Here is a 25,498-nt window from a genome sequence, read left to right on the forward strand (position 1 = left end):
AAGTTACAAAACAAAAATCAGTGCAGACTCGTTCTCGCGGAGCTCAGGATTAACTGGACTGCGACTGCAGGAGGTATTTTTTTCATCCTGAACATCAGCATCAAATATAAATATCTGTATTTTATGCATACATAATTTACCACCATGTATTAATATTACACTGTATAAATATTTCTGTATATTACAAACCTATTGCAGCAAAAATGCAGCACTATGTTCAACTTTTAAGCAATTCAGGCCACACTTATGAGAAGAAAAAAAAAGAGTTGTTCCTTCTCCCTCCTCTGAAACTGAATGCCGCTGCAAAGAATTTAGGGTCGGCTTAATGATGTCTCTGCAATGGGTTCTTCTGTATCAGTCTCAAAATGAAAAAAAGCAATGTATTAAGGAGATGAGGGCTGAAAGCCAGGCTAGAGTGACTGCAGCCTCATGTTATCAGATGCGTTGCCATCCCAAAGGTGTTATTAATGGAAAGAGCTCATGCTTGTTAATGTCTACTGGAGTCATTTTATGTATGGGTAGGTTAACATTTAACTCAAGAATATTTATGAGGTGCTGATGGGCCTGTCTGAAGTCAGAAGGTGTCCAGTCGGAGCTGGTTTCCTCAAAACAGCGTAAGCCAGAAGCTTTGAAACTGCCAGAGACACAGTATAAGTCCCAAGAAAAATGCTTCTAAAATGACAGGAGGACCTTGAATGATTCCTAAGACAAGGTCACAGATCAAGTAGATCTAAGCATGGCACCAACCTAGCTGTAGGACGATGTGTAGCATTTAGAGGCTAAGCTCTGTGCCACTAGAGAAGCAGCAAACAGCAATGCTGCCTGCCTCTGCAATTCCCATGGGCCCTCAAAGCCAGGCCTATTGAATATGTACCCTGAATAATACATATATATTTTCTGCTCTGCGCATGCAGCATTAGCTTTAGGGGTCTACATCTACACAGTGGTCTTTGATGTATCTAAATCCATTCAGCACAACTTCTGGGTACAGTTCTGGTGTGTGGATCTTGTTAGAAATTGAGTGTAAAGGTAGGTCACTATTCTTGCTTGCCACAATGGTCCCAGCATTGGGAAAAGTCTGAGCTGAGCTGCTTTCAGTACCAGGGCCCTCAGGCACAGTTCTGTAGTTTTCTAGTGTCAAACTCACACTGGAGATGACTGGGCTTTGGGCCATCTTCAACGTCTTCTTTGACCTGGACCATTTGTAGCCAAAGATGAGAGAGAAAACTATTGTATCCAAGAGAAACTCAAGCATTTCAACCACAGACAATACAGAAGACCCAAACCATAGGCTCCACTGGCTTCCCATGCTGGACAAGAGTAGATTCAACTGTGAACAGGACAAGCAGAAATGATTACAATTACAATTTGAATATTCACAGCTGATTTCTGCCCACTGCAGCGCTTGGTTTTAAATCCCCGTATGTTCCCATAGCTATGTCCAAAGCCCCAGAAGTGATGTGATGCTCAGTCTGCAAGGTCCTTTCACCCTTGTAATTCAACCTATTGCAACACCCATGCCTACACCCAGTGTAAATGCTCTGGGTTGGATTCTGCAGACCCATGGGCAATGAATAGCAGGACATGCCCAGTTACCACACCGCACTACATACGCGCACAGAAACAAGGTGTTAACATTAAGTATCAGCTGTACACAGTGGCAGTGAATAAGGCCTTTGCAGTCCTACCTCCTTCCCTGGGGTGTGGATGGAGAATGGGCATGTCTGAAAAGACATTAGCCTGTAGCATGAACAAGTTCAAAATCCTCTCTGCATGTCAGGCACTAAATGTTATCAAATCTCATGCTTCAGAGCCGATCTGATCCCATGGAACAGTTAGGAATAGGAAGCAGTCCTCTCTATGCCCCAATGCAGCCCTGCATAATTGGCTAGACATTCCCAGGGTGTTAGCTGCATTTCCTTACTAAGTTCTGATCTTGGCCATTGCCAGGAGCAGGGATGGTGATTAAAGCCATGAGCTGATCCAGTGCAACTTACTGTGAGTAATGGAGACTCATTCACGGACTGATAGTTCAGTTGATGGTAGAAGATAGTCACCTTGGCAATATCTTTCCTGCGGAGGAGAGTGGAGGTAATTAGCAGAAGCGCGATCCCTACACAGCAGTCTACCCATAGCAGGAGCTTCAGGTGCTGATGGTATGTGGATCTCCCCTCTTCTCTGCCTATGGCCCAGGGTCTAGATTTCTGGGGGCTGAAATGTAGCCTAACTAGTTTTGGGGCTCAATATAAACACACAAACCTTACTACATATAGCAGATTAGGCTAGATGATCTAACATTGCCTTCTAAGCTTAAACTCTATGAAAGCAAGGGATTCTATGAAACCATTTAGCATTGGCATTTAATTTTCTTTTAATAGAGAAACCTTGCTGTGGCAGGGCACTGTTTGTGCCTGCCACTTTAAGGGCCTGATCCTAGCAGCCAGCAGGTGCCTGATTAGGGCAGCCATTTTAGATTCAGGGCTGCCTATATAAGCAGGGCATTTTGGTGCTGGCAGAGCAGGTAACAACATTGCTTGGCTGTGAGGCTGCATGGAGCAACAGGAGGTAAGAGCAGGAGCTGCAGGGGGTGGCTAGGATGGTCCTGGTCCTGGTCCTGGTCCTGGTCCTGGTCCTGGTCCTGGTCCTGGTCCTGGTCCTGGTCCTGGTCCTGGTCCTGGTCCTGGTCCTGGTCCTGACCTAAAACTGCACCCTGCCAGGAGTGGGTGGCCTGGTGGGGCTCTCAGTGGTGTGGGAGCCACCAGGAAATGACAGGCCAGTTATCACCCAGGTGAAAGGTGGGTTGGGGTGCTTTAACCCCAGCTCCCACCTTTGGGTGGGTTGGGTGATACTGGAGGTAAGGGGGGCTAGGCATAGCTATGGCCACCTGAGCCCACTGGGGAGGAAAGCCCTGTGGCCCTGAGTGGAGGGGGTGGTGGGGAGCCCTGGTAAGGGGGAGAATAACTAGAGGGCTGAGGGCCCAGTGTATGTACATATGTACACACAGCCAGAGTATGCTTAGACCTGGTTGGGTAATTGGCTGGCCACTACCCTGGTGAGGGTTGCAGGAGAGACCCAACAGATGGTACATCTGCCCCACAAGAAATGGACTAGCTAAGCCTATGGCCAAAGAGGGCCTGTTCCAAGGAGGAGCAAGGTGGCATAAGTTCTTGATGTGTGAAAGAGACCTTGTGAGAGAGGGTGGAGTGTGTGAGGCCTGAGTGAAAGGTGGGCAGTATGGATGTATGTGTGTGACTGAGGCCTGACGGCATGGCCTAAGCTTGCTCTGACTGTAGCCTGGGAGCACTGTAACATCTGGATGCCATCTGCAAGGCTTGGGCTGTGGTGTAGGGGAGGTACAGAGCTGTGGACACCCCCAAATATTGGGCTGCAATAATGGGCAGCCTCCTGCCTTATTTAACAACTTAATAATTGCCAACAAGGCATGGCAGGCAAGACAGGAGGGCAGCACGCCCAGAGGCAGGTGGGGAGCTAGCTGCAGCTATCGGGGATGCCCGCCTTGCTATACTTGCGAATAGGTCTTTATGCTAAACTAAAAGCATGGCCTAGTGAACTGTTATACTGAAGGAAGACATGAGGCCTGATCCAGTCCTTGAAGTTGGTGAGAATCTTTCCAATGGACATCGGTGGGCTCTCAGTCAGGTCCCCAGTGCCTCTCAATGCCATGTTTTGCAGCTACATCACTTATCTGGACAACTAGGATGTCAGAATGAGCATCTCTGTTGGTGTGCACATAGGCATACTCTACATGTGCCAGTGTAGTTAATATTTCCAGTGACAGGGAAACATTTAGCTTGGGCTGTTTTTAATACTAGTCAGTCACTGTAGGATGGAATGAGTATCACTCCATGAAAAACTAGTTTGGGGGCTGTCAATCATTCAGCTATCCTTGGATGAACATCACACCCCATCCTCTGTTAGTTACTAACCTGTTGCTAGTAGAGTTGTATCCTTTCTGCTGGCTCAGAGCCTGGCGGATCCAGTCCTGAAACACAATATTTCTATATTAATGGTCATTCCCTCTCTTGGAACTGGCACCAGATTATTGCAGTTCATTATGCCTCAAGTTCTATAATTATCCATATTCTCTCGAACCTGTAGAGGAGGTACAGTAATACTGCTTTCATTAGGTATGCTTAATATTCTGTAGGGTGAAATGTCACTCATGAAAAATGACCACTGCTAAATTTGAAGACCAGCACAGCAGGATCTCAAATGGGTTCTTCCTCTGAAGACCAAGTAACAGCCAGATGTGTGTAAATGGTGACTTCTGAATGGCTACTATGAAGGTAACTCATTCTTTAAAACCAGTGCACCATTGATGATCAACCATTGTCTGTCATATTTGTACCTCTACGCAGCTCGGTATTCCATATGGCAGTCCCTAGGGTATGCATTTTAATACCCAGGTGACATTAAAATAAGAGAAACAGGAGACTGTCATCCAGAAAGTCCTGAGGCTCCCATGACAGTTTCTCAGCCCCTCATGAACAATTATGGGATAGGAGGTTATGGACAACTCCATTTTACACACGGGGAACTGAGGTACAGAGTTGAAGTGACTTGCTCAAGACTTGTAACAGAACTAAAACTTAGCCCAAATCTCCCAAGTCTCTGTCTATTAATGCCTCACCTACAAGGCTGTTCTTGAGTATCCAGCATCCTAGCCAGGATGGCTTACTTCAATCCAATTTTTCCATCTTAGTTTTGTACTAGACCATTCAGCCTCCCATCCCTTGAAACCGGCCTCGTGGGCCAGTAACGTACGTAACCACAGTAGAGACGGCTTCCCCTCCAAACAACACTGTATTGATGCAGACATTACCTCTGAGTTTGGTGACGGCCATTTAGCAGTCCCTGCAGATATCTTGTACCATGATTCACTGTTAAGGTGAAACAAAAAATGATGGTCATGATGGTTCCAGGATTTAAAAATGAATGAATAAAAAAACAGTTAACACCCTCATCTCTACCAACAGAAGTTCTTGAGACACTTTGGATGCAAGCATGAGAACAGGACAACTTAATTTTGACAAATGCTAAATTTGCTGAAAAATGGTGTTCTGGGAGGGACCAGAAATAACCATTCATAAATTTGGTGAATGACTTGGGCTGAAAAAAATAGGGGGCAAATTTTAAGAATTCCCCCAAACAGCTCATTTAAACTTTTCAATTCAAAAGGGCATTTTACCTTTTAAAATCTGGTCTATATTCAAAGAAAATAAAGGTTAAAAACAGGTCAAATAATCCCAAAATTACAAATAGCATTTTGGTTCAGGTAGAACAAAGTGTTTCTGGCTCACCCACAGCAAACCACCTCTCAATTAAATTTTTTTTCCCCCCCAGTGAAACAAATCGGTTTGTCATCCAAAGCAACTTTTTTTTTTTTTTTTTTTTTCCTATTTCTCTCTTTGCTACCAAAATGAAAATCCCATGACTTGCTTGGCTCTGAGTGTGCATGATGAGTGTGTTTCCTATGTACACCAGAGAACATGAAACGTGGTAGCCCTGAAGCAGCAGCATTTTCACAGCAGGCTTAAATAGGTCTTGATACGGACCTTCATCAAGCTAATTTTGCGGTTTCTATCCCAATATTATGGACTGACCCTACATGTTGTTACCTGCTAGCCACTCTAAATGAAGCCAGCAAGAGGTAGATAGATATCCAAGCAAAGGAGAAGGTGAGCCTTCCAATCGCAAGGGATTGGATGCCTGCCTAGAGTATGATGGACTGGACATGCACATGGGAGTCTCAAAGCTGAGCTAGCCGCACCCCTGTTGGAGCCCTTCCTCTTCTATGGGCTTAGCAATATGTGTCCTCTGCGCTAGTGACTGACCTGCATGGTTTGGGGCACTTGTTGAAACAGCTGAGGTGGTGATCCGCGAGCCGGTTGTACAGCTGGTAGAAGCAGTGACCTGGAGGAGGAAATGGAAAGGGGCATGCTCAGACAGGTGGCTCCCCTGGAAATGCACTCCCCAAACCCCATCGCTTCGCCCTCCTAGGCACACCACGTTCTCGCTCAAAGCGGGAGAGAGTGTTCTGCTCTCTGCCTCCCACTGTGGAACGGGTGCAGATGGCTCAGGATTTCATTCAAGAAACTTCAGCAAGAGTCACTTGGAAAGGCATCAATCAGAAAAGGAGAGTGTCCTCCTACAGATAATAACACTTGTATAAGGCAGTTGCTACTTGGAGTGGCAATGTAAAATTGCAAAGGAGCAGGTTGGGCTCTGGCATGCCCCACTTTCTTTTTAAACTCTTAATCTCTGCAGGAAGTGGTGCTTAATGGCATTGAGACACTCCCCTACCATCATCGTGCGTATGGATAGGAGAGTAGTAAAGCCCTGGAACAGGCTACCCAGACAGGTTGTAGAGTCTCCATGCTTAGAGGCTGTTAAGATCCTGGTAGCCAAAGCCTTGGCTGGGATGATCTAGCTGGGGATAGCCCTGCTTTGAGCAAAGGGTTGGACTAGGTGACTTCCTCAAGTCCCTTCCAGCCCAAATTTTCCATGCTTTTATATGTGTCGTTGCAGTCTAATAAGGTTTGGGCACAAGAATAAATGATACCAGCCTCTTTGGAAATGGGGCTGCCCACCAAAAGGCTTTTGCAATGTAGAAAAATGTTTATTAGACTAAACTCTTCTTTTCTCCTCCTGAGGTAAACGGCATCAATAGTTATGGTGACACACTAGTGAATTATTTCACTGGCCTACTTCTAACCAATGTTCTCCAGGCATCCTCCGAATATATGGTAGAAGAGGCATCAGTTCAGAAGTCCATTAATAACCTGTTCTTGCAAGCCGTGTCTGGGATGGCATTTCTGGTGCCCTTACCCCATGCAGGATGCTTGTTGTAGTTACAATATTCAGCATCAGGAGGCAGTGGGTAGTAATAGTATCCACAGCCACAATGTTGAATCATGATGTTCTGGAAGCAGGAATGCACACACGCCTGAAAAAAAGCAGAAAGACAAGTGAGAGACCTGGTGTCCTACTCTTTGCCCAGTAACACATGAGAAGACTTCTTCCTTGCCAGAATGCAGTGGTTGCAACCTGGGGCAAAGGGTTTTCACAAGCTCTCAAGTTAATGTCTCAAATATTCAAAGGCTGGATAAGTGTCAAAACCAGAAGAAAACAAACTTCTGAGGGCACAGGAACGCCAGTTCTGGAAGTGGAAAAGACCCACTGTCCACCTAATTCGGCATCCGCTTGTCTCCAATTCAGTCTAGTCCGACAAGCAACAGAGAACTCCAGTCTCCTGAACTCAATGTCCCCTGGCCAACGCATTAAATTGTAATGTCAATACTGCACGGGTGTATAAGCATCTTCAAAAGGGTCATAACCAACGTATTAGTCGCTGTGCTGCTAGCATCTAACTCCTTGCTTTGGAAAGCATGCAAGAGATTATCTGAGCATGAATGATGCTACGAGGAAATCAAACCCTCTGCTTTGAAATTACCTGCAGCGTGTAGGAACTTTTGTACAGGAGCTTGACATTCACATCATCTCCATTAACGGTGCATTTCCCATAATTCCCACCCAAGCGATGTACCTCATCCTGTGGACACACAGAAAAAGAGCCTCATATGATTGGGAAGCATCAATCAGATGTGTAAACATTTCAAAAGACATGTTAGGACTAAACAAATAGACCACAAAGACTGGGGAGCAAAAAGAAATAAAAATTAAAAAAAAGAGACGGACCAGAAGCTATATTTAGAGGTCAGGCTAAAATCAGGCTGAATTAAACCCTGCAAAGGAAATTAAAACAAACAGCAAAGCCATTTTGGCCAAACAAATATATAGAAAACAAGAGGTGGAGTGGGGCTGGTATGTAGAGATGATGGGGAAGAGATTAGAGACCATCAGGGGGTAGTCCAAAACCTAAATGAATAACTTGCTCCTGTGTCTACCAAAGGGAATTGGACATGGGAGTAAAAAGGCAGGATGGTTAATTCCACGAGGCTACTAAAATAGAAGCAAGTGTCGAGGAGTTGAATGTACTTGTGTTTGGGGAGAAACAGGAGAAAGATCATTTCCATCCCAGAACTTTGGAAGAGCTAGCACATGAAATTCTAGGTACAGTAGCAAGGATTTTTAATTAATCTACAAAATCATGGGTAATACTATATTATTGGAGAACAGCAAAGTTGGTACTTGTATTTAAGAAGCTGAATTCACACCGTTTGGGCAACTACAAGTCTTGTTTGACTTCAGTAGGGAGCAAGTCTTTAAAAGAAATTTTGAAAGACCTAGAGGGAAATGGTAAACACAGTCTTGCTTTATCCCAAAGTGGACTAAACCACACTAAACTCATATCTTTCCTTTAATAAGCTATCTGATGTTTAAGATAAGAAGAAAAACAAGATCTAATCTAGTTGAACTCCATTAAACATTTGATATAGTGCCATGTGGGAAATTATTAACCTGGAGAGGGGGGGATTAGTACAAACGTTGTGACACGGGCAAAAGCTAGCTAATGGGTAGGGACGCAATGGATTATGGCAAACAGGGAAGAGTTGGGCCAGAGTGAGGCCATCCCTTTGCTCATAACCTGCCATTATCACCTGAAAAAGGAACTGAACGGATGCTGATGAGCAAGGTCAGCACACCTGTTGGATCCCTATGGTAGTCGCGATCCCTGGTCTAATGTCAAACCCTTCATGCTCGAGGAACGGCGTCTGATTGTAGTTGTGGATCATCACTTTCACGCCAGCCACTGTTGACAGCAGTGCTATGTGATCCTTCTGCTCTGCTTTTAGGATTAGAGAAAGTCCTAGAAACAAAAGGAAAGGAAAGCCTTCATTAAACCTTAACTTTCAATCACAACTCCTTACACCGAGGCTGGGAATTAACATAATCTCTCGTACTCCCAATATAGCTAGAGAAGTTACGCAGGTTGTGCTCTCAGAACACAGCTTGGTGCAACCTTTGCTAGAGTCTGTGCCAAAAAGGATGTGCAATCCCTTTTCTGTGGAGTGATCTTTGCTTGGTCTTTCCTCCCTGCCCCTTCACCAGACAACATACCGTAGGCAACGCCAGGTTTTGTTGCTTTCCAAAAGGGATTTGTTCCGTCTTTGTTAAAAGTGTAGCAGCTTCCATAGACCGGGTGGTGAAAATGATCATAGTCACTGCAAAGAGAAAACACAGATATGAACCACTGAGTGGAAAAAACCTCCACTCTGTTATCTTTATGGTGGTAGTGTCATAGTTTCATAGTTTCTAGGGTCGGAAGGGACCTGAGCAGATCATCGAGTCCGACCCCCTGCCATGGCAGGAAATAATACTGGGGTCAAATCCAGCCTCCTCTTAAACACCCCCAGGGTAGGAGCCAGCACCACTTCTCTTGGAAGCTGGTTCCAGACCCGAGCCGCCCTGACCGTGAAGTTGCGCCTCCTGATGTCTAGTTTGAATCTACCCTCTGCCAGCTTGTGACTGTTATTCCTGGTCACTCCTGGAGGTGCTCGGGGGAACAGGGACTCCCCCAATGCCTGCTGATCCCCCCTGACTAGTTTACAACAGGCCACAAGATCCCCCTCAGCCTTCTCTTGTGGAGGCTGGACAGGTTCAGGTCCCGTCGCCTCTCCTCGTAGGGCCTGCCCTGCTGTCCCCTGATCATGACAGTGGCCTTCTCTGGACCCTCTCCATGCTGTCCACATCCCTCCTGAAGTGCAGCGCCCAGAACTGGACGCAGTCCTCCAGCTGCGGCCTGACCAGTGCCACGTAGAGGGGGAGGATCACCTCCCTGGCCCTGCTCGAGATGCATCTGTGGATGCATGACAGGGGGCGGTTGGCCTTCCTGACTGCCTCCCCACACTGCCGGCCCGTGTTCATCTTGGCATCAGTGATGACCCCCAGATCCCTTTCCGCCTCCGTGCTGACAAGAGGGGAGTTCCCCAACCTGTAGGTCTGGTGCCGGTTGTTCCTCCCGAGGTGCATCACCGTGCACTTGTCTGTGCTGAAACCCATCCTATTATCGTCCGCCCACCCTTGTAACCTGGCTAGGTCTGATTGTAGCCTGTTGCATCCTTCCAGTGTGCCCACGTCCCCCCACATCTTAGTGTCATCAGCAAATTTGAACAGGGTGCTTCGTACCCCCTCATCCAAATCGCTGATGAAGATGTTGAACAGTGCGGGCCCGAGGACCAAGCCCTGGGGGACCCCACTGCCCACGTCCTTCCAGGTTGAGAAGGACCCATCCATTACCACCCCCTGGGTGTGGCCCTCCAGCCAGTTGGCGACCCAACTGACTGTGTGGGTGTCTACACCACAGCCCCCCAGTTTCTTAATGAGAACGGGGTGAGAGACAGTGTCAAAGGCCTTCCGGAAGTCCAGGAAGACGATGCCCACTGCTACCCCTGCGTCTAATGATCTGGTGATCTGATCGTAGAAGGCCACCAGGTTGGTCTGACAGGACCTGCCACTGATGAACCCGTGTTGGTTGCCCCTAAGCATGCAGTCCCCAGCTGGCCCCTCCTGGATGTGTGCCAGTCTAACTTTCTCAAACAGCTTGCCTAGGATCGAGGTAAGACTGACGGGCCTATAGTTTCCCGGGTCTTCCTTCCTGCCTTTTTTGAAGATGGGGACCACGTTGGCCCTCTTCCAGTCCTCCGGTACCTCACCAGAGCACCACGAGTGCTCGTAAAGCCGTGCCAGGGGTCCCGCAATGACCTCGGCCAGTTCCTTTAGGACTCTAGGGTGGAGATTGTCTGGGCCAGCTGACTTGAATACGTCCAACCCCTCCAGAAGCTCCCTAACTAAATCCTCGCTAACTCGTGGCCCAGGTGTGCCTCCCCCGGGGCCCGAGGGGGGCCCAGCAGGGAGGTGGCTGTTCTGGTCCCTACTTAAGAAGACGGAGGCAAAGAAATCATTAAACACGTTAGCTTTGCCGTCTGGTGTGACGACCAAGTTTCCCATCGCGTCCTGCAAGGGCCCCACGTTACCCGGGACCTTCTGTCACAAGGGTCCAGCTAAACTGGACCCCCCCGCCATGCAAACATAATAAAAAGATGACTCCTGGCCCAAGCAGTTTACAATCCAGATAGAGTTACTGCCTTTCTATATTACTTTCACACTCACAAGGTAGTTTGATGCTAATTGATTATTCAGAGCACTCATAAGTAATAGGGATACTTCATTCTCCATCTTATAACTAAGTACATTAATATTGTTGAGAACAATTCAAATGGTGATAACCCTTCTTGTATTTTTAGGGCACTTGTCATCAGAAGATCTCCAAACCTTGACAATGCTTGGAAAGCATCATGCCCATGGTCAGAAGGGGAAACTGAGTCACATGAGGATCAACTTGCACAGTATAACACAGTGAGTGGCAAAAACAAGAACAGAACTGAGGAGTCCTGACTTCTTTCGTTGCTGTGACCACTAGACGTGCTGCTTTCAAAGGTCAGCACTGATTAGGCATGTTTAGCTGAAACTTAAACCAATGCTTTAAAGCAGTGGTTTTCAACCTGTGGCCCATGGACCCCTGGAGGTCTGCAGACTGTTTAAGGGGTTCATGAAAGCTGACTATGATCAGTCAGAAGTATGTGAATATCCACACTTACAGTTCAAAGGGGTCTGCACCCCCACTGAATTTTTTTAGGGGTTCATAAATGGAAAAAAAGTTTGTAAACAACCGCTTTAAAGGTTTAGGCTGCCTTAAATATCCTTCTTCTGCCATAAAGATGTGCCAAGTAATGGTGCCTTGTATGATGCCTTGCCGAGCAATGCTGAATGGGGTCTCTCTGCTATTTAGGGTCTCTTTGATCTCACGCAGTGTGGCTGCATATGACAGTTTTCATATGTGCAAAGAAGCTTCAGCTGGGTTGCAAGCGTTGGCTGCATTGTAATCGTGACTTGGGACCAAAATCAAATCAATTTATTACTACCAATCCTGAGTTTCAGCCCTTGAGCTCTGGTCCGTGTACTTCGACAGCAGTTAAGCAAACATTTCCTGGCTCTACCATGTTTGTGCACAATGTTTTGCAGCTCAAGCACATTTACTTAGTGGAATTAGGCTGAAGCGAGTGCATGCTAGCATCTACCTCTTTGGTTGCATGAAAGAAATGCTAAGGAAATATAGCTAGAGGACACTAGTAGGGGACCATACAATTATTCCCCTTCTCTGAATGGCCCAGGACAACAGGACAGTTTTAGGGAGATTCTGGTTTGGATTTATGCCGTTCTAGGCTTTGTGCAGGGTTGTGTTCCTTTACCATTAACATAGCTGATCCAGTTCACAATTCGAACATCTTTACTTCAGGGTCCTGGCATTGTCTAATAGTGATACCACAGAACTGAACATCAGGCAACCTGGCCTCTGCTTCTGATAGCTCCTGATTTGCTGTGTGGCCTTGTTGGATTCACTGAAGCTCTTTGTGCCTCTCTGTTCCCTCACTCTAAACCAGGGACAAGGTTGCAAACCCCTTTGGTAAAGCACTTTGAAAGCCTTAGGTGTAAGGTACAACTAGTCAATGCTTGAGGCACCTCTGTATAAATCATAGAGAAAATCAAGATTGGAAGGGACCTCAGGAGGTCACATCTAGTCCAACCCCCTGCTCAAAGCAAGACTATCCCCAACTAGATCATCCCAGCCAGGGCTTTGTCTAGCCAGGTCTTAAAAACTTCCAGGGATGAAGAGTTCATCACCTCTCTGGGTAACGTGTTCCAGTGCTTTACCACCCTCCTAGTGAGAGGGGCTAGATATTAGGAAAAACTAACGTCCCTTGCTGCAACTTGTGACCATTGCTCCTTCTTCTGCCGTCTGCCCCCACTGAGAACAGCCCAGCTCCGTCCTCTTTCGAACCCCGCCTCCAGGTAGTTGAAGGCTGCTATTAAATCCCCCTCAGTCTCCTCTTCTGCAGACTAAATATGCCCAGCTCCCTCGGCCCCTCTTCAGAAGTCATGTCCCCCAGCCCCCAAACCATTTCATAGCCCTCTGCTGGACTCTCTCCAATTTGTCCACATCTTTTCTGTAGTGGGGAGTTCAAAACTGAAGTCAGGACTTCAGATGTAGCTTCACCAGTGCAGAATAGAGGGGAATAACCACTTCCCTCGATCTGCTGGCAACGCTCCTACTAACGCAGCCCAGTAGCCATTAGCCTTCTTGGCAACAAGGGCACACTGCTGGCTCATATTCAGCTTATTGTCCACTGTCACCCCCAGGTCCTTTTCTGCAGAGCTGCTGCTTAGCCAGTCGGTCCCCAGCCTGCCCCGGTGCACGGGATTGTTCTGTCCTAAGTGCAGGACTTTGTACTTGCCGTTATTGAATGCGTCTGCTCCCCTAAAACTGCCCTGTGTAAACACTTTAACATAAGATTTCATAAAGAAGCGGGGGGTAGTGGGTTAAACACTGTTAAGCTTTTAGCTCATTGGCCAGGAATTTTTCTTCTCTGTCTCAAGCCTGAAATGTGATTTCAGTATGCTCCATACTCTGGGATGTACGCCTCCTGTTCTGCCGAGGAACGCGCGTATCGCCCCACAGAGAGGCACAGAGTTGCTCCTTGGCGGAGGCAGGAGAAGTTATTTTTACCAGGCATGGACAGATTTGCATTAGTTGTTCTGGATTATCCTTGGTTTTCTTTGCAGCTCTTCGATTCAAGCATCAGCGGAGGTCACTTGGCACACGGAGAAGAGTCCCTGTTACTGTAACCTTCACATGTACAGGGATTATATTCATTTTATGCCATGTTTGGGAGGTAAGCTAATGGAACTGGAGACCCGGTGTCTCACAAGCTGCATGCTTCCAGGGTGATGGTGCAGTACAGTCCCTACAGGGCCACCCACAGCCCATGGAAGGCAACATTGGCTATGGAAATCGCATTGCTTTTCCAAAACTGTGCAGCAAAAGTGCCCTTCAGAGTGCTGGTCTGTTCCCAAGGGTGGCTCTATGCCTGGCCAGACAAAACTGCCCACGTGACAGGCGTTGACACTGAGGATCCGTCTGCGTGGGCTTCATACTAGCTGCATTGTGGTGAGCACTTTGTTGCTCATTCATGATAAATACCATATTGGTATTGTGGCCCTGCTCCCCATCAAAAAAATGACTGCTATCTTCATTAACAAGGAAGTTCCAGCTCAAACTAATTGGAATCCACCTGCCTTTTTTGTTTCTTTTTATACTTAAGCCCCCCAGTAGTCTGGGGCTCCAGGGGCACAGTTTGAGACCCACCACTGCTGCGTTCCCGAGTAGCAGGGCCCACCCTTTCTTCATTAGGCCGTTCTAGCCAGCTGAAAAACTGCCCTGCTGTTTCTGCTCCACTGAAGCAGAGCTTTCATAAGTGTGCTTGTGCCTCCCCAGTTGCATCTTGATGATCTTGGGGAGATCAGACTTGGAGTTGTATTGATGCAGCTTTTGCAACCCACATCTTTCCAACACAAGCAGAAACTGGATCTTCTCTGACTCCAGCAGCATGTGACGGCAAGAGAAGAACTTGTGCCAGCCAGCTTTAATTAAAGTAGCAGGCATTTGCTCCTGTTTTGGACCTCGCTAGTTTTGCTCTGACATCAACTGCACTTTTTGCAGTGCTGCAGAAGAACATTTAAGCTTGTAGTAAAAAAAGCCAAAAACCTGGAAACAAGTCATGAAGGACTAGCCCAAATCCACTGAGACAGAAAATAAGTATGATGCTGCATTGTCGTCTTAATGCTGAAGGAAGGGGACTTTAACTGCTGTTGAATACACCAAATATGATCCTTCCCCTTTTCTACTTTGCTCCCTTCTTTCATCAATGCATTTATTAGCTACAGCAAAATAAATATTTGTCCACTCTATGTGCTGTTCATCAAGGAGAAGGCACGGAGTCCTCCAAACACACTCCAAACAGTGCCAATCAAAAGGATTAATCCCCACAATTTAATACCACCACCAGTGCTAGCTTTCCCTTCTATACTGCTGTATCAGGGGCCTGGCCTTTTCTGCTGAGGCATCCCACTGTCACATATCTTAACCAGATGAAAGGGTAATGTGCAGCTTTCCTTGTGTCATGTAAAGCAGATAATTTAACTAGTTGCAGCTGAGTTTGAAAAAGTGGGCTGGAGACTCATGAGCACAGAGGAGGTTCTGCCAGGGAAAAGCCAGGATTAGCTAAGCTGAGATCTGTCTCATTGCTGTGATGAGTTATCACAGTACAGCCAATCCCAAGGAAGGGTTGTATCTGGACTGCCCACAGAGTTGGATCCTTCCTTGGGTTGACGTCAGTGGAGCGATGCCAATTTGCAACAGCTAAGGATCTGCCCTGGAGTGTGTGCAGTTTTTAGGAGGAAGAAGACAACACCCACTGCTTGCACATGCTTTTATCCACAATCAGAAGAGCATGTGATAGGTATTTGTTCCTATTGCTACACAACCCTATTGAAAGAGAGGTGTGTACTAAGATTCACATTTTCAATGGACGGGCTTTGCCCAGAGGGCACAAGGCAGATTGATGGGGAATTGGGACTGCAGTTGAGGAGTTGGCTTCCAGCTCTGTGCTCTGTCCACTGGACCAGTTTAAACCGTGAGAAGATAATCCTCTGCTGTAGCCAGCAGGCCAGCACCATCCTCTCTCTTGCTTGTTGCTGTCTTTTAATGTGGTGAAACTTCTCTGCTCAACTCAGCCTCCCTGTTTCTACCTGCCTTGTGTGGCTCCAGCTTATTAACAGAGCCAGATGAACACAGCAACATCAAGGCAGCTGATTCATGGTGGTAATTGCAAAGCGTGCACGTGGAGGGATGTTAGGTGCAAGTGTCAGCAAGGACTTGCATCAACTTCAGAGAGCCAAAGCCATGGCTGGTTTCCCCGGGCAGGGAAAGACCTTTTGACCCTCCTGCCTAAAACTGTCCATGTGTAGGCTGCAAAGCTCCCCTCTGCTGAGGACACTAGGAAGAGAGACTGCCTTCATCTGTACCTCAGGACAACCTTTACCAGCCATTCGGCAGTCATGGGAATTGCTGCGTTGGGTCCTTTTGCTACACCCAGGCCAAGTTCCTTGTCTCTGCAGAGCTATGCATTCAAACCTGGCTCATGGACGGTCACAAGTGACCCAGGTTAAAGCCTTTTGTAGGTGTGGGGGGCATACTTTTCAAATCGTGCCCTTACCCAGGCAAGTCTGCTGGCAGCAGCTGGCCTGCAAGCAGCATGCTCCTATATGGCTCGACTCTGCCATCAGAAATGTGCCAGGCCAGGTGCATGGGGCGGTGGAGCAACCCTACACTTGTATGAGGTGGCAGCTGCTTCCTTCTTTGTGCCCAGGTCACTACAGGAGGAAGGAGTGAATAGATCGTGCCTGCTTGCCCCGTGTGGCCCTCCCCAGGTGGGAGAAGTGCAAGGGGTCTCTCCAGTTGCTTGTCTCAGTGAAGCAGCCTCTTCTTCCCACGCCTTTGCTCTGACCAACATATACCAATGGTCATGGGTGATCTTACTGTAGCCCGTTACACCGCTGAGGAGTCTTGGCACCCACGCAGGACCCCTGGCTTCTTTTCTTAAAGACAACTTAGCCAGCAATACCGCAAAGGACCTTTTAGCAGCAGGAATTTGGCGCCAAGAGAGCTGACTCTGTATCACTGACAACTGCCCTTGCTGGGGCAGGGGGTTGCGCCAAGGTGTCCAGCTCACTAGAGTTACGTAAGTTTTTCCTTTTTCCCTTTTAATGACATCTAAGAGAAGAACTAGGGGGGATGAACCGGGGTTAGCACCGTGTGCAGGAAACCCAGCCTGCAGAGGACAGACAAACCAGGGAGACTGGACTCCCTGCAGCTTATACTAATGATTGCCAGAACCTTTCCCCACCCTGGAGGATCTCGAAGTGCTTTACAAACGATGATTTTTTTAAAAAATCCCCTCATTTTTACAAACAAACAAGCCCCAGAGAGCACAGATCCCAGGCCTGGGATTTTCAGAAGAGTCAAAACCCCAATTCCCATCCTGAGTAGTTTGCTCAAGGTCACAGAGGGAACTAGGAGCATGATCCAGGCTTCCTGCATCCAGCCCTGTGCTTTAAGCCTCCCTCTTCACCACATTTCCAATATGAGCCCTCACTTATTCTGGCAGCCCATCAGGACGGATGCCAGACTTCTTTCAGCCATAAAATCGGCATCACCCTTGCAAGCTCTGGCATAATTGCAAGCCGCTTGGGCTTTGCTAATTCACCGTCAGGAGCTCTTCAGGGATTTTACCTGTTTTTACAGGGCTCCCCATCATACTGGCAGGAGTAGACCAGGTCTTCTATCTGATCTTCGTGAACAGTGATGTTGATTATCACTGGGAGCTGAGACATGATATTCATGTAGTGAAACTTGTACCACTCGAGAATGGCATCCACCCCAGACGAGTAGGTCTTGTCAAAACAGTTCTCACCTGTAGCGTTGCACTGGAGAGGAAAGAGGAGGAGAGAGGAAATGAGGCTCCAGGTGTGCAAGGTGAGGATGCGAGGGGAATTATAGCTGTGGGGCACAACATCTGTCCTGTCCAAAGATGAGCCCTGGGGAAGGTCCAGGGTATTGAGTGTGTACACACTTGGGCCCACGATGGGACCACCTCGGATATGTTCCCAATTACTGCAATTACTCCTTGGACAGAAAAGGGATGGAAGTATTCCTCTCGGTTGCTCTAACAAAAGAAAGGCTAAACTCAGTGGAGGGGCTCTATAACAGGTGAAGCACTGGCCAAGTCCTAGAAACCTCTCTCTTTTCTTGCCCAGCGTAAAACCACACTGACTGCCGTGGAAGTTGGCTTGAGTACAGAGCTGCAGAACTGGTTGTGAGAATAACAAGTAAAAACATGATCTGGGCACTTCACACCACGTCATCCTCCCTTCATCACAGTTTTTGCTTCTTGTCTAGAGGAGGGCTCTAAAGATCAGCTCTGGGCACCCCCTTTCTTTTGTATTGATGAAATAATTAATGCTGCTACTGTGTTTTCTCCGCCAGAGTCGCATGTTAGTAAAGGTTTAAGGTGGGGAAGGGACCTTCAATGGACACTGTTGCTTGACTTCAGATATTTTTCTTTGGACATTTATTGGACAGTTCAGCCAAGTTTATTGCCACACAGGTTGTGCGGTGTGGCCAACAAGGTGCTGAAGCTTTGTTACACTTACCAACCTAAAGCCCACCATGGAAATGTTCTTCTTGGACACAGGATCAATGATATACTTCCTCACCAGTGGGATGTTGCGATTCAGCTGAAAATCGGATGGACCGAAGTTGCCAGGCTCCTTTCTAGCCAAGTCCTTCACTTTGATGATTTTTTCTTCACCGTGGAATATGTTTGCTGCGGCTGAGCTGCCGTATAAACTGGCAATGGTCTCCATGGCCAAGAAGTCCAGTTCAGCCAAATTCTCACTGACTCTGGCAAACCTATGGAAGGCACAAGTAAACAGGAGTCTTGTTACCCAGATTACAGGTAACCTTGTGGATAGGCTACCGATAAGAGGCAAAAACAGGTTTACAGTCCGCCCTTGTATTTGCTTGCAACTTAAAACCTGAAAATAAGCATTTATCCCCAAGTCTGTTTGGCTGTACACAACAGCACAACACCAATTTTTACCTATACTGGCTGGGGGACTAAAGAGGTGGGAAGGAGGGTGGCGCACAGATTGGCAGCAGGTCTTTAATTTGCTGTGTTCTCCGAACTTCCCTCCAGCCTATGTCCAATGTCTATAGATGGCCTGTTCTAATAATTTTAATAAACGATCTCTGTTTGGTTTTATTTAAAAGTCTTTGCTTCACTGAAACTTTTGGAACTGGACTGAACCAGATCTCTTGTGGACTTGGAAGGTGCTAATTAGTTGGGATTTATATTCTTGAGAGAGAGGGAGGGGTTTTTTTAAATTTCCTTTCCTTCCCCAAAGTGGAATGCTGTTTTTGTTTTGTCTTTACTTACTTCTCCAACAGGGCCGTCTTTTGTTTTTACACATTAACAAAAATATACCTATTATAGCAAAAGAACATCTAATACATTTGGCTACATTAACCATTACTACTATTTTAAGATAAAGCTATGATACAGTATGTATAGAGTACAGGTACGCCTCACTTAATGTCATCCCGGTTAATGTTGTTTTGTTATTACGTCGCTGGTCTATTAGAGAACGTACTCGTTTAAAGTCGTGCAATGTTCGGTTATAACATTGTTTGGCCGCCGCCTGCTAGTAAGTAACTACTGTGATTGTAATTGGATTCGCTTAACGTCATTTCAGTTAAAGTCACATTTTCCAAGAATGTGACTCTGACATTAAGCGAGGAGTAGCTGTATTTAATGTATGGTCTTCCCTTATCTCCTTGTGCTTTGTTTAATTGTGTTTGATGGTTTCCTTTGCTTGCTGACCAAATTAGTCGTCACATCTGCAAAGGTCTACACTATGGTTACTCAGAAATAGGTTTTGGGCCGTCTGCTTAGCAACACTTTTTTGCAGTTTAGCCTTGGCCTCTTGAAAATGGCTAAGGCTGGCAATAGTTTGCAGTGGCCTTTTTCCTTCAGTTAGAAAAGCACATCTGTAGGAGCACCAATATACATGCAATCACTGGAAGGGACTTCAGAGCCACTGAATCCAGCCCCCTATCTTCCCAGATAAATCATCTGTCAAAGTGCATGGCTTTCTTTTAAAGCTGGAAACAATGTTTAATCCCCTGTCCTACTTGGCCTATGGTACCTCTGCCCTGAACCAATAATTCCAACAAATGAATGATCTTACTTCCAAAATGTAGGCTCTTAAATTGAATCCCCAGAATGTGCAGTCATTTTGGACTTAGCTGCACAAACAGGCATTTCTGAAAGCAAGCTGCTGGTAGGTAACTATTATAGGCAAGTTAATTGCTGACTAAATCATTTGATAAGCACTGAATAAAAATTTGGGCTCCATCCTGTTAGCCCACTTACAATCACATTGTCTTCCATGGAAGACAATGTGATTGTGCCCATTTCTAAATTCCCACACCTAGATATCAGAAAGGCTGAAGGATTCAGCTCGCAATCAAACAACATATAGTTTCTCACTCCAGTGGCCTATAGTTCAGATATGAATGGCTTTGGATGGGATGTGTAGTTTAAGGCAAGAACACTTTTACCAATGTAGAAAATCTGTCAAGTCCAAGAAGATGCTATGGAAAGCTCCCTTACACCTGGAAGGAAAAAGATAATCCATGGCTATGCACCCGCTAGCACTCATTCCCAAACTGAGGCCAGAGTTTAACCATCTTGCAAATAAAGATGTTGTACCCTCAGGATCCCAACTAGATCATCTTCAAATTAGGAAAAAAAAGTGATCAGACCTTTCTTTGCAACAGTACTGAAACTGTGGCAGCCCTCGGTAAATGCCAGCCTACCTGTATGGGTTGAGATTGCAGAGAGTAATGGCTGGGAACATCTTGGGCTCTGAGTGCATTGACATGGTTGTCACAACAGGATAGGTCCAGTACTGGCTGAATAGGAGTGCAAATTGCCAGTACAGCATCCCAAAGCTGGCGAGGAAGAGCAGGGTCCAGAAAGCCGTTTTCATCTTGTTGCTGTCTGAGCACACCAGACGAATGGTGCCGTGGATGGTGGTGTTCTTGCAGAAGAACTCAAACATGTCCCTGTAGGAGTCGTAAAACTCAATGAGGCCTTCCTCCTTCTCCTCCTCCTCCTCTCTCGTCAGGTCCTGATCCATCCTCTAAGGCTGTTTCAGGTTTAAAAAAAAGCAAAAAGCAAAAAAGCAAATAAATAAAAATATCTTAATTTGTTCATAAGAATGAACAGGTGTGGCCCATGTCTTTATATAGGGCATAGTGTAGTCAATGAGTTTCACCATTGTCTAGTGTGGAACATCTGGTTCCCGAACGCGGATACCAGGAAATAGCAGCACTGTTGGAGGTTTTCGGTGCTGCCATGCAAAAGAATGGACACCCAAGTAGTTTTGACTTGCTACTGGCATTTCAGTGAGGTTATTGGGAACAACTGCAAAGTCTCTTAGCATGGGTGTGTGTGGTTAGAGTGGTGAATGTGTATAACACGGAGATAAGGGCTTGTGTTAACCAGAGTTAACACAAAAGGAAGGAAGGGAATTCCATTGTTCTAGTGAATATTACTTGGTTAATGTGTAACTATGAAACACCATATACCTTTATGGAACTGTATAACATGATGAGTAATTAGAGCATCTATTGATTTTAAAATCACATCTGACCTTATTTGTTGCTGAATGCAAATGCTCCTGAAATAAATAAAACCAGAAAGAGGCCAGTCTCATCTAGTGACTTTGGCTGTATTAATGTAGGGCTGGATATAATCCCAATGGAGCTTTTTTTCTACCAGTTGGTTTTTTTTTATTAAAAAAAAAATTTCAAGTCAATTTAATCCTGGAAAAGTGCTGGATTGATGGGAATGGAGAAAAAAATTCCTTAGTTTACAAACAGAATAGGGGCAACGTGGCTCTATTCTGGACTGGAAGGCAGCCCAACCTCTGGTGATAAGAGAGGAGTTTAGTCGCCATAAATAATTTAGTCCTTGGCTTCTTTGAGGATGTTGTCTATAAGGGGAATATTCAATCAATACTAGGAATGGGGGAGTCTTTTTTCTCTGATCTAAAATAAAAGTAACTTTCAATCCCAACTAGAGAGCCTCCATTTGAACTTGTGAGTTATATCCCATTATCAACTGCAGCCACTCTTGAGGCAGAACATGGCACCTGTTTCTCAGCACAGTAGCAGACCTAAGCTCTTTAGAAAAGAAGTGACAAAAAAAAATACCGTTTTGTTGAGAAACTACAGAGAGAATTTTCCTCCTCAAAATATAATGAACCCATTTAGAGTTTGGCCATGACATTGAAGCTAACAGTTCACTTCTAGAAAAGATTCTTTGTTGCATTTACGAAAACTGGTATGTCCTTAATAGCATACTATGAATGGCTTTTCTATAATGCTCATCCAGAGAGCTCAGAATATGTTACCCCTGTTTTACAGATGGGTAAGTTGAGGCACAGGGAAGACAATGGCATGCTCAAGGTCAAACAACAGACAGTGGCAATGCTAGGAACAAAATGCTGACCTCTGGGACCCCGTTCTGGTTCTTTAGCCTGCCCATTCAACTCTGATCCCCATCCCACCAAACACATTCAAAAAACCGCTGGCTGTCTCATTTAAAAATGTGGTCATTCCAGGGCTCCTGGCACCAAATTGGGATATTATTCTAATACCGACCTAGAGGAATGAAAGCTAGCTATTGAATCACCTGCATCAACTCCTGTAGCATCCAACTTTCCAATGTTACAACACCCCTCCCTGAATCACCATCAACGGTGCTATTGAAAGAAGGGTTTAATGAAGTTTATGCTCAGCATAGACTTGGCTATTTTACACGAAATGAGAAACACCCCCGCTGACACGCAGATGGAAGGAATATTTTGCAAGTAAAAATGACTGCTGAACGCTTTTTGTTGCTGCTCAGTGCCGTGCCTATAAACAACCTTCATCCAACAAAATACATTTAGAAACGTCCTAATGGAGGTGTCCTTATCTTGGGAGGCTTCAACTTGAAGTGGCATCTTAACTCAAGAATGCATGAGCAATGAAGATGCCTAAAAGTCCTCTGAGTGATTTCAACAACAGGATCAATGCACAAGCAGTTCAGAGCACACCGAGCGTCTACTGCAGCTGAAGAATAGAGCATTAAGAAATGCAGAGAATTTGATTGAAAAGGTAGGTCTGAACAGTCTATTATTAGACGGCTTAAAAAATGTCACCCCGGCTACCTTCAAGCTTTTTTTATTCTCCAGGAAGACCCTGAAGGAAAGTGGAAGTGTCTTACCAAATTTTCTCAAAATGCATAAGAACAAAAAGCAAGCAAGCAATAAACTCCCCCCAGTACCAAAATGTTCAAACAGAAATGGAAAACCTGGCTTTCTTTACCTTCCCATCACCATAAAAGGACTGCAGTGGGCTTTGCTCTAACTTCCTAAACAACCTTACCTTTGGGCAAGCTGGAAAGTTCTAGCCAAAAAGAATGTAATAAAGCAACTACAAAGAGGGAAGAAAAATGCAGAGGAGGGGAATTAGCATGAAGATGGCAATTCCGCTTTTTGCTACAGGCAAGCGCTTTGTTATGTGCTCCATTTGGATAATGTATCTCTCTCGCATCTACGGGTATAAAAATGCACCCAGCTGCTGCACTATCTTCCAAAGAACGCAGCGGCTACAAAGCCTTATCTACTGACATCATGACAGAAGGTATAATCATTGCAAAATAGTACATACAGCTCTTTGCAACAAAAAATGTTACATGGCAAAGATGTGGGAATATTTCATAGACGTTAGGGCTGGAAGAGACCTCGGGAGATCATCGAGTCCAGCCCCCTGCCCAAAGGGGGTTGTATGCGTTTACCAGTCCTGGTAAAATAGTGTTTCCCGAGCTTTGACACTAAACTTTGTTTTTAACTCCCCTCAGATTCAAACCTTCTTCCTCCTTGTTAAATATACTATTTTAAAATAAATGAAGGCAGCCACATAGCATTAAATATGGAATTATTTTGGGAAACATTAAAAGGCAGTTGAAGGAAGTCCTGCACGTGATGAATATTTTCAGTAGTACAGAATAGTTTTACTTGCTCGATGCATAAAATTCTCGTGCATGTAACTTTACAGTCTGTGTTGCTCTAATACGTGTTTAAACTCAAATGAGGTAAACACAATACAAATGCAAACCTAAAACATAGCCCAAATATCCTTCTGTTTAACAAACTCACTTCTTACACGCATCATTAAGAACAGCGATTTTTCAAGGTGAAATCCCTAACAGGTGATCACTGATTATCATGCTTACTTTGCTTTTAAAGATGCATGTATATGGCTGGCGACTTAAAAACATTTAAATGAGAATTTAAAAAAATGAATGAAAACATCCAAATTCACCCGCAGTGCCAGAAGCTTTCACTACACATGCACATACAGAGGCTGATCCATTGCCTATTATTTCTCCGTTGTTTTCCCAGGTTACCCTGCCCTGTAGAGCTAGTTAACACAGCAATTGTAGTCGGCACCCTTGGAGTCTGTTTAATAAAGCATGATAAATAAGTCTCAGTCTTAACAAGGGCAACCATCAAAAATGCCAAACTTGGAAGAAGCTCTCAGTTAGTTACAGGAAGAAACCCTGTTCTTTGGAAGTTAAAAATTGTGCTGCAATGGGAGACAGATATATGCCCATGTCCTCTTATGACTACTATATTATATCAACTCAGTGATCAAACATACCCTGAAAGCATATATCTATATTATGCCATTGATCCAACAGAAAATCATAGACTTAAATGCATTTCAATTACTATATGATACCTCTATACATTTAAAATACTACAACTAAGTGCCAAAGCCTTCCTTACTGTACCTTTGTCTCTGTAGAGCTGTATTGGGAATGGATAACAGATTGCGCTCCAACTTTGTCCTAAACAGAAGGGCAAGTCCTGGTCCAGAGATTTCAGGCTCTCTTTTATAACTGAGCATAAACCAGGAGCTATCCAGCTTATGTAGATCAACCTGATGACATCAAAAGGGGCTGATACTTCTGAGGAAAGAGTCAATGGAAACTATTGACATTATGATCCAAGGAATAGGAAGCAAATTAATTGGACAAGACGACTGGGAGCTGCCCAGGTTATGTAGATGAAGCTGATGATGTCAAAAGGGGCTGGTACTTCAGAGGATGATGCCAATTATTTAAATACTTATCCAAGGAATAGCAAGTGCATGAACTGGATCGGTAAGCAAACACCCAAGTTATTCTGGACCTAAAGAATACTATATATGCCTCTTACGGTTTGCATTCACTTTTACAGATATTCCTTACAACTACTCATTGATTTATTTGTAACAGGGCTGGCGGAGGCTGGAAAGCTCCCTGCTCAAGAAGCCCCCATCAAGGATTCTCCTTTTCGCCTCTTTCTCCTATGGCCCACTTCAACCGTGCAACCTGCTCTGGCCTTCGGGATCAAAGGAGGGAGAGAGCATCCCAACAGCTGAGCTGGATGAATTTCACCCTTAATAACCAATCAGGGGCTTGAGATTTTGATCTGGATGTTGGGTTTCATGGGGTTTTTTTGCATTAGTCATTGGGGTTTCTAAATGCTGATGGATTTTTTTTCTCCTTTAAGATGAGTGAATTATTTCTCTGCTGTGTGGGCACTATATCAACAATGTCATTAATGTCACAAACAGGGGGGAAAGGTCAGTCACAATTTGAGCCTACTAAACACTGCCTTGTTCAGTCAAGATGCAACCATTTCAATAAACGCCCCTTAAGCTCCATTTCTGTGATGAAGGGTCTTTTACACAAGGGTCAATGCAGAGACAGACTCGGCTGGCCTGCACGCATTTATGTTGTGGAAGGTTCACAGAGGTGTTACAAGCCTACGGGATAGTTAGAGCTTAAGTCTGAAAGGGCTTGTCAAGGAAGCAAATTAAAGCATAAAGTGCTGCTTGTGAAATGTTATGTTCTCTGGTAATGAGTAATAAGTAGTGCAAAGAATTGCAGGTTTG

At 45.5% G+C, this 25,498-nt stretch overlaps 1 protein-coding gene across 1 annotated transcript; it reads right to left on the reverse strand.

Moving 5' to 3' along the window:
• SCNN1D (sodium channel epithelial 1 subunit delta) lies at positions 1-24,413 on the reverse strand. The gene is made up of 13 exons (XM_090023633.1): positions 24,351-24,413; positions 20,321-20,652; positions 18,094-18,352; positions 17,174-17,367; positions 9,043-9,146; positions 8,628-8,791; positions 7,475-7,573; positions 6,850-6,967; positions 5,856-5,934; positions 4,844-4,901; positions 3,948-4,003; positions 1,998-2,073; positions 1-1,330 (listed from the first exon to the last, which is right to left on the reverse strand). Exons 2-13 carry the CDS (start codon positions 20,641-20,643, stop codon positions 923-925), a joined length of 1,938 nt encoding a protein of 645 aa, XP_089879759.1. The 5' UTR covers positions 20,644-20,652; positions 24,351-24,413; the 3' UTR covers positions 1-922.
• Between the last annotated feature and the right edge of the window lie 1,085 nt (positions 24,414-25,498).

This window comes from Crocodylus siamensis, chromosome 12, assembly GCF_052110815.1.
Source record: "Crocodylus siamensis isolate JL-2025a chromosome 12, ASM5211081v1, whole genome shotgun sequence".
Classification (NCBI taxonomy): Eukaryota; Metazoa; Chordata; order Crocodylia; family Crocodylidae; genus Crocodylus; species Crocodylus siamensis.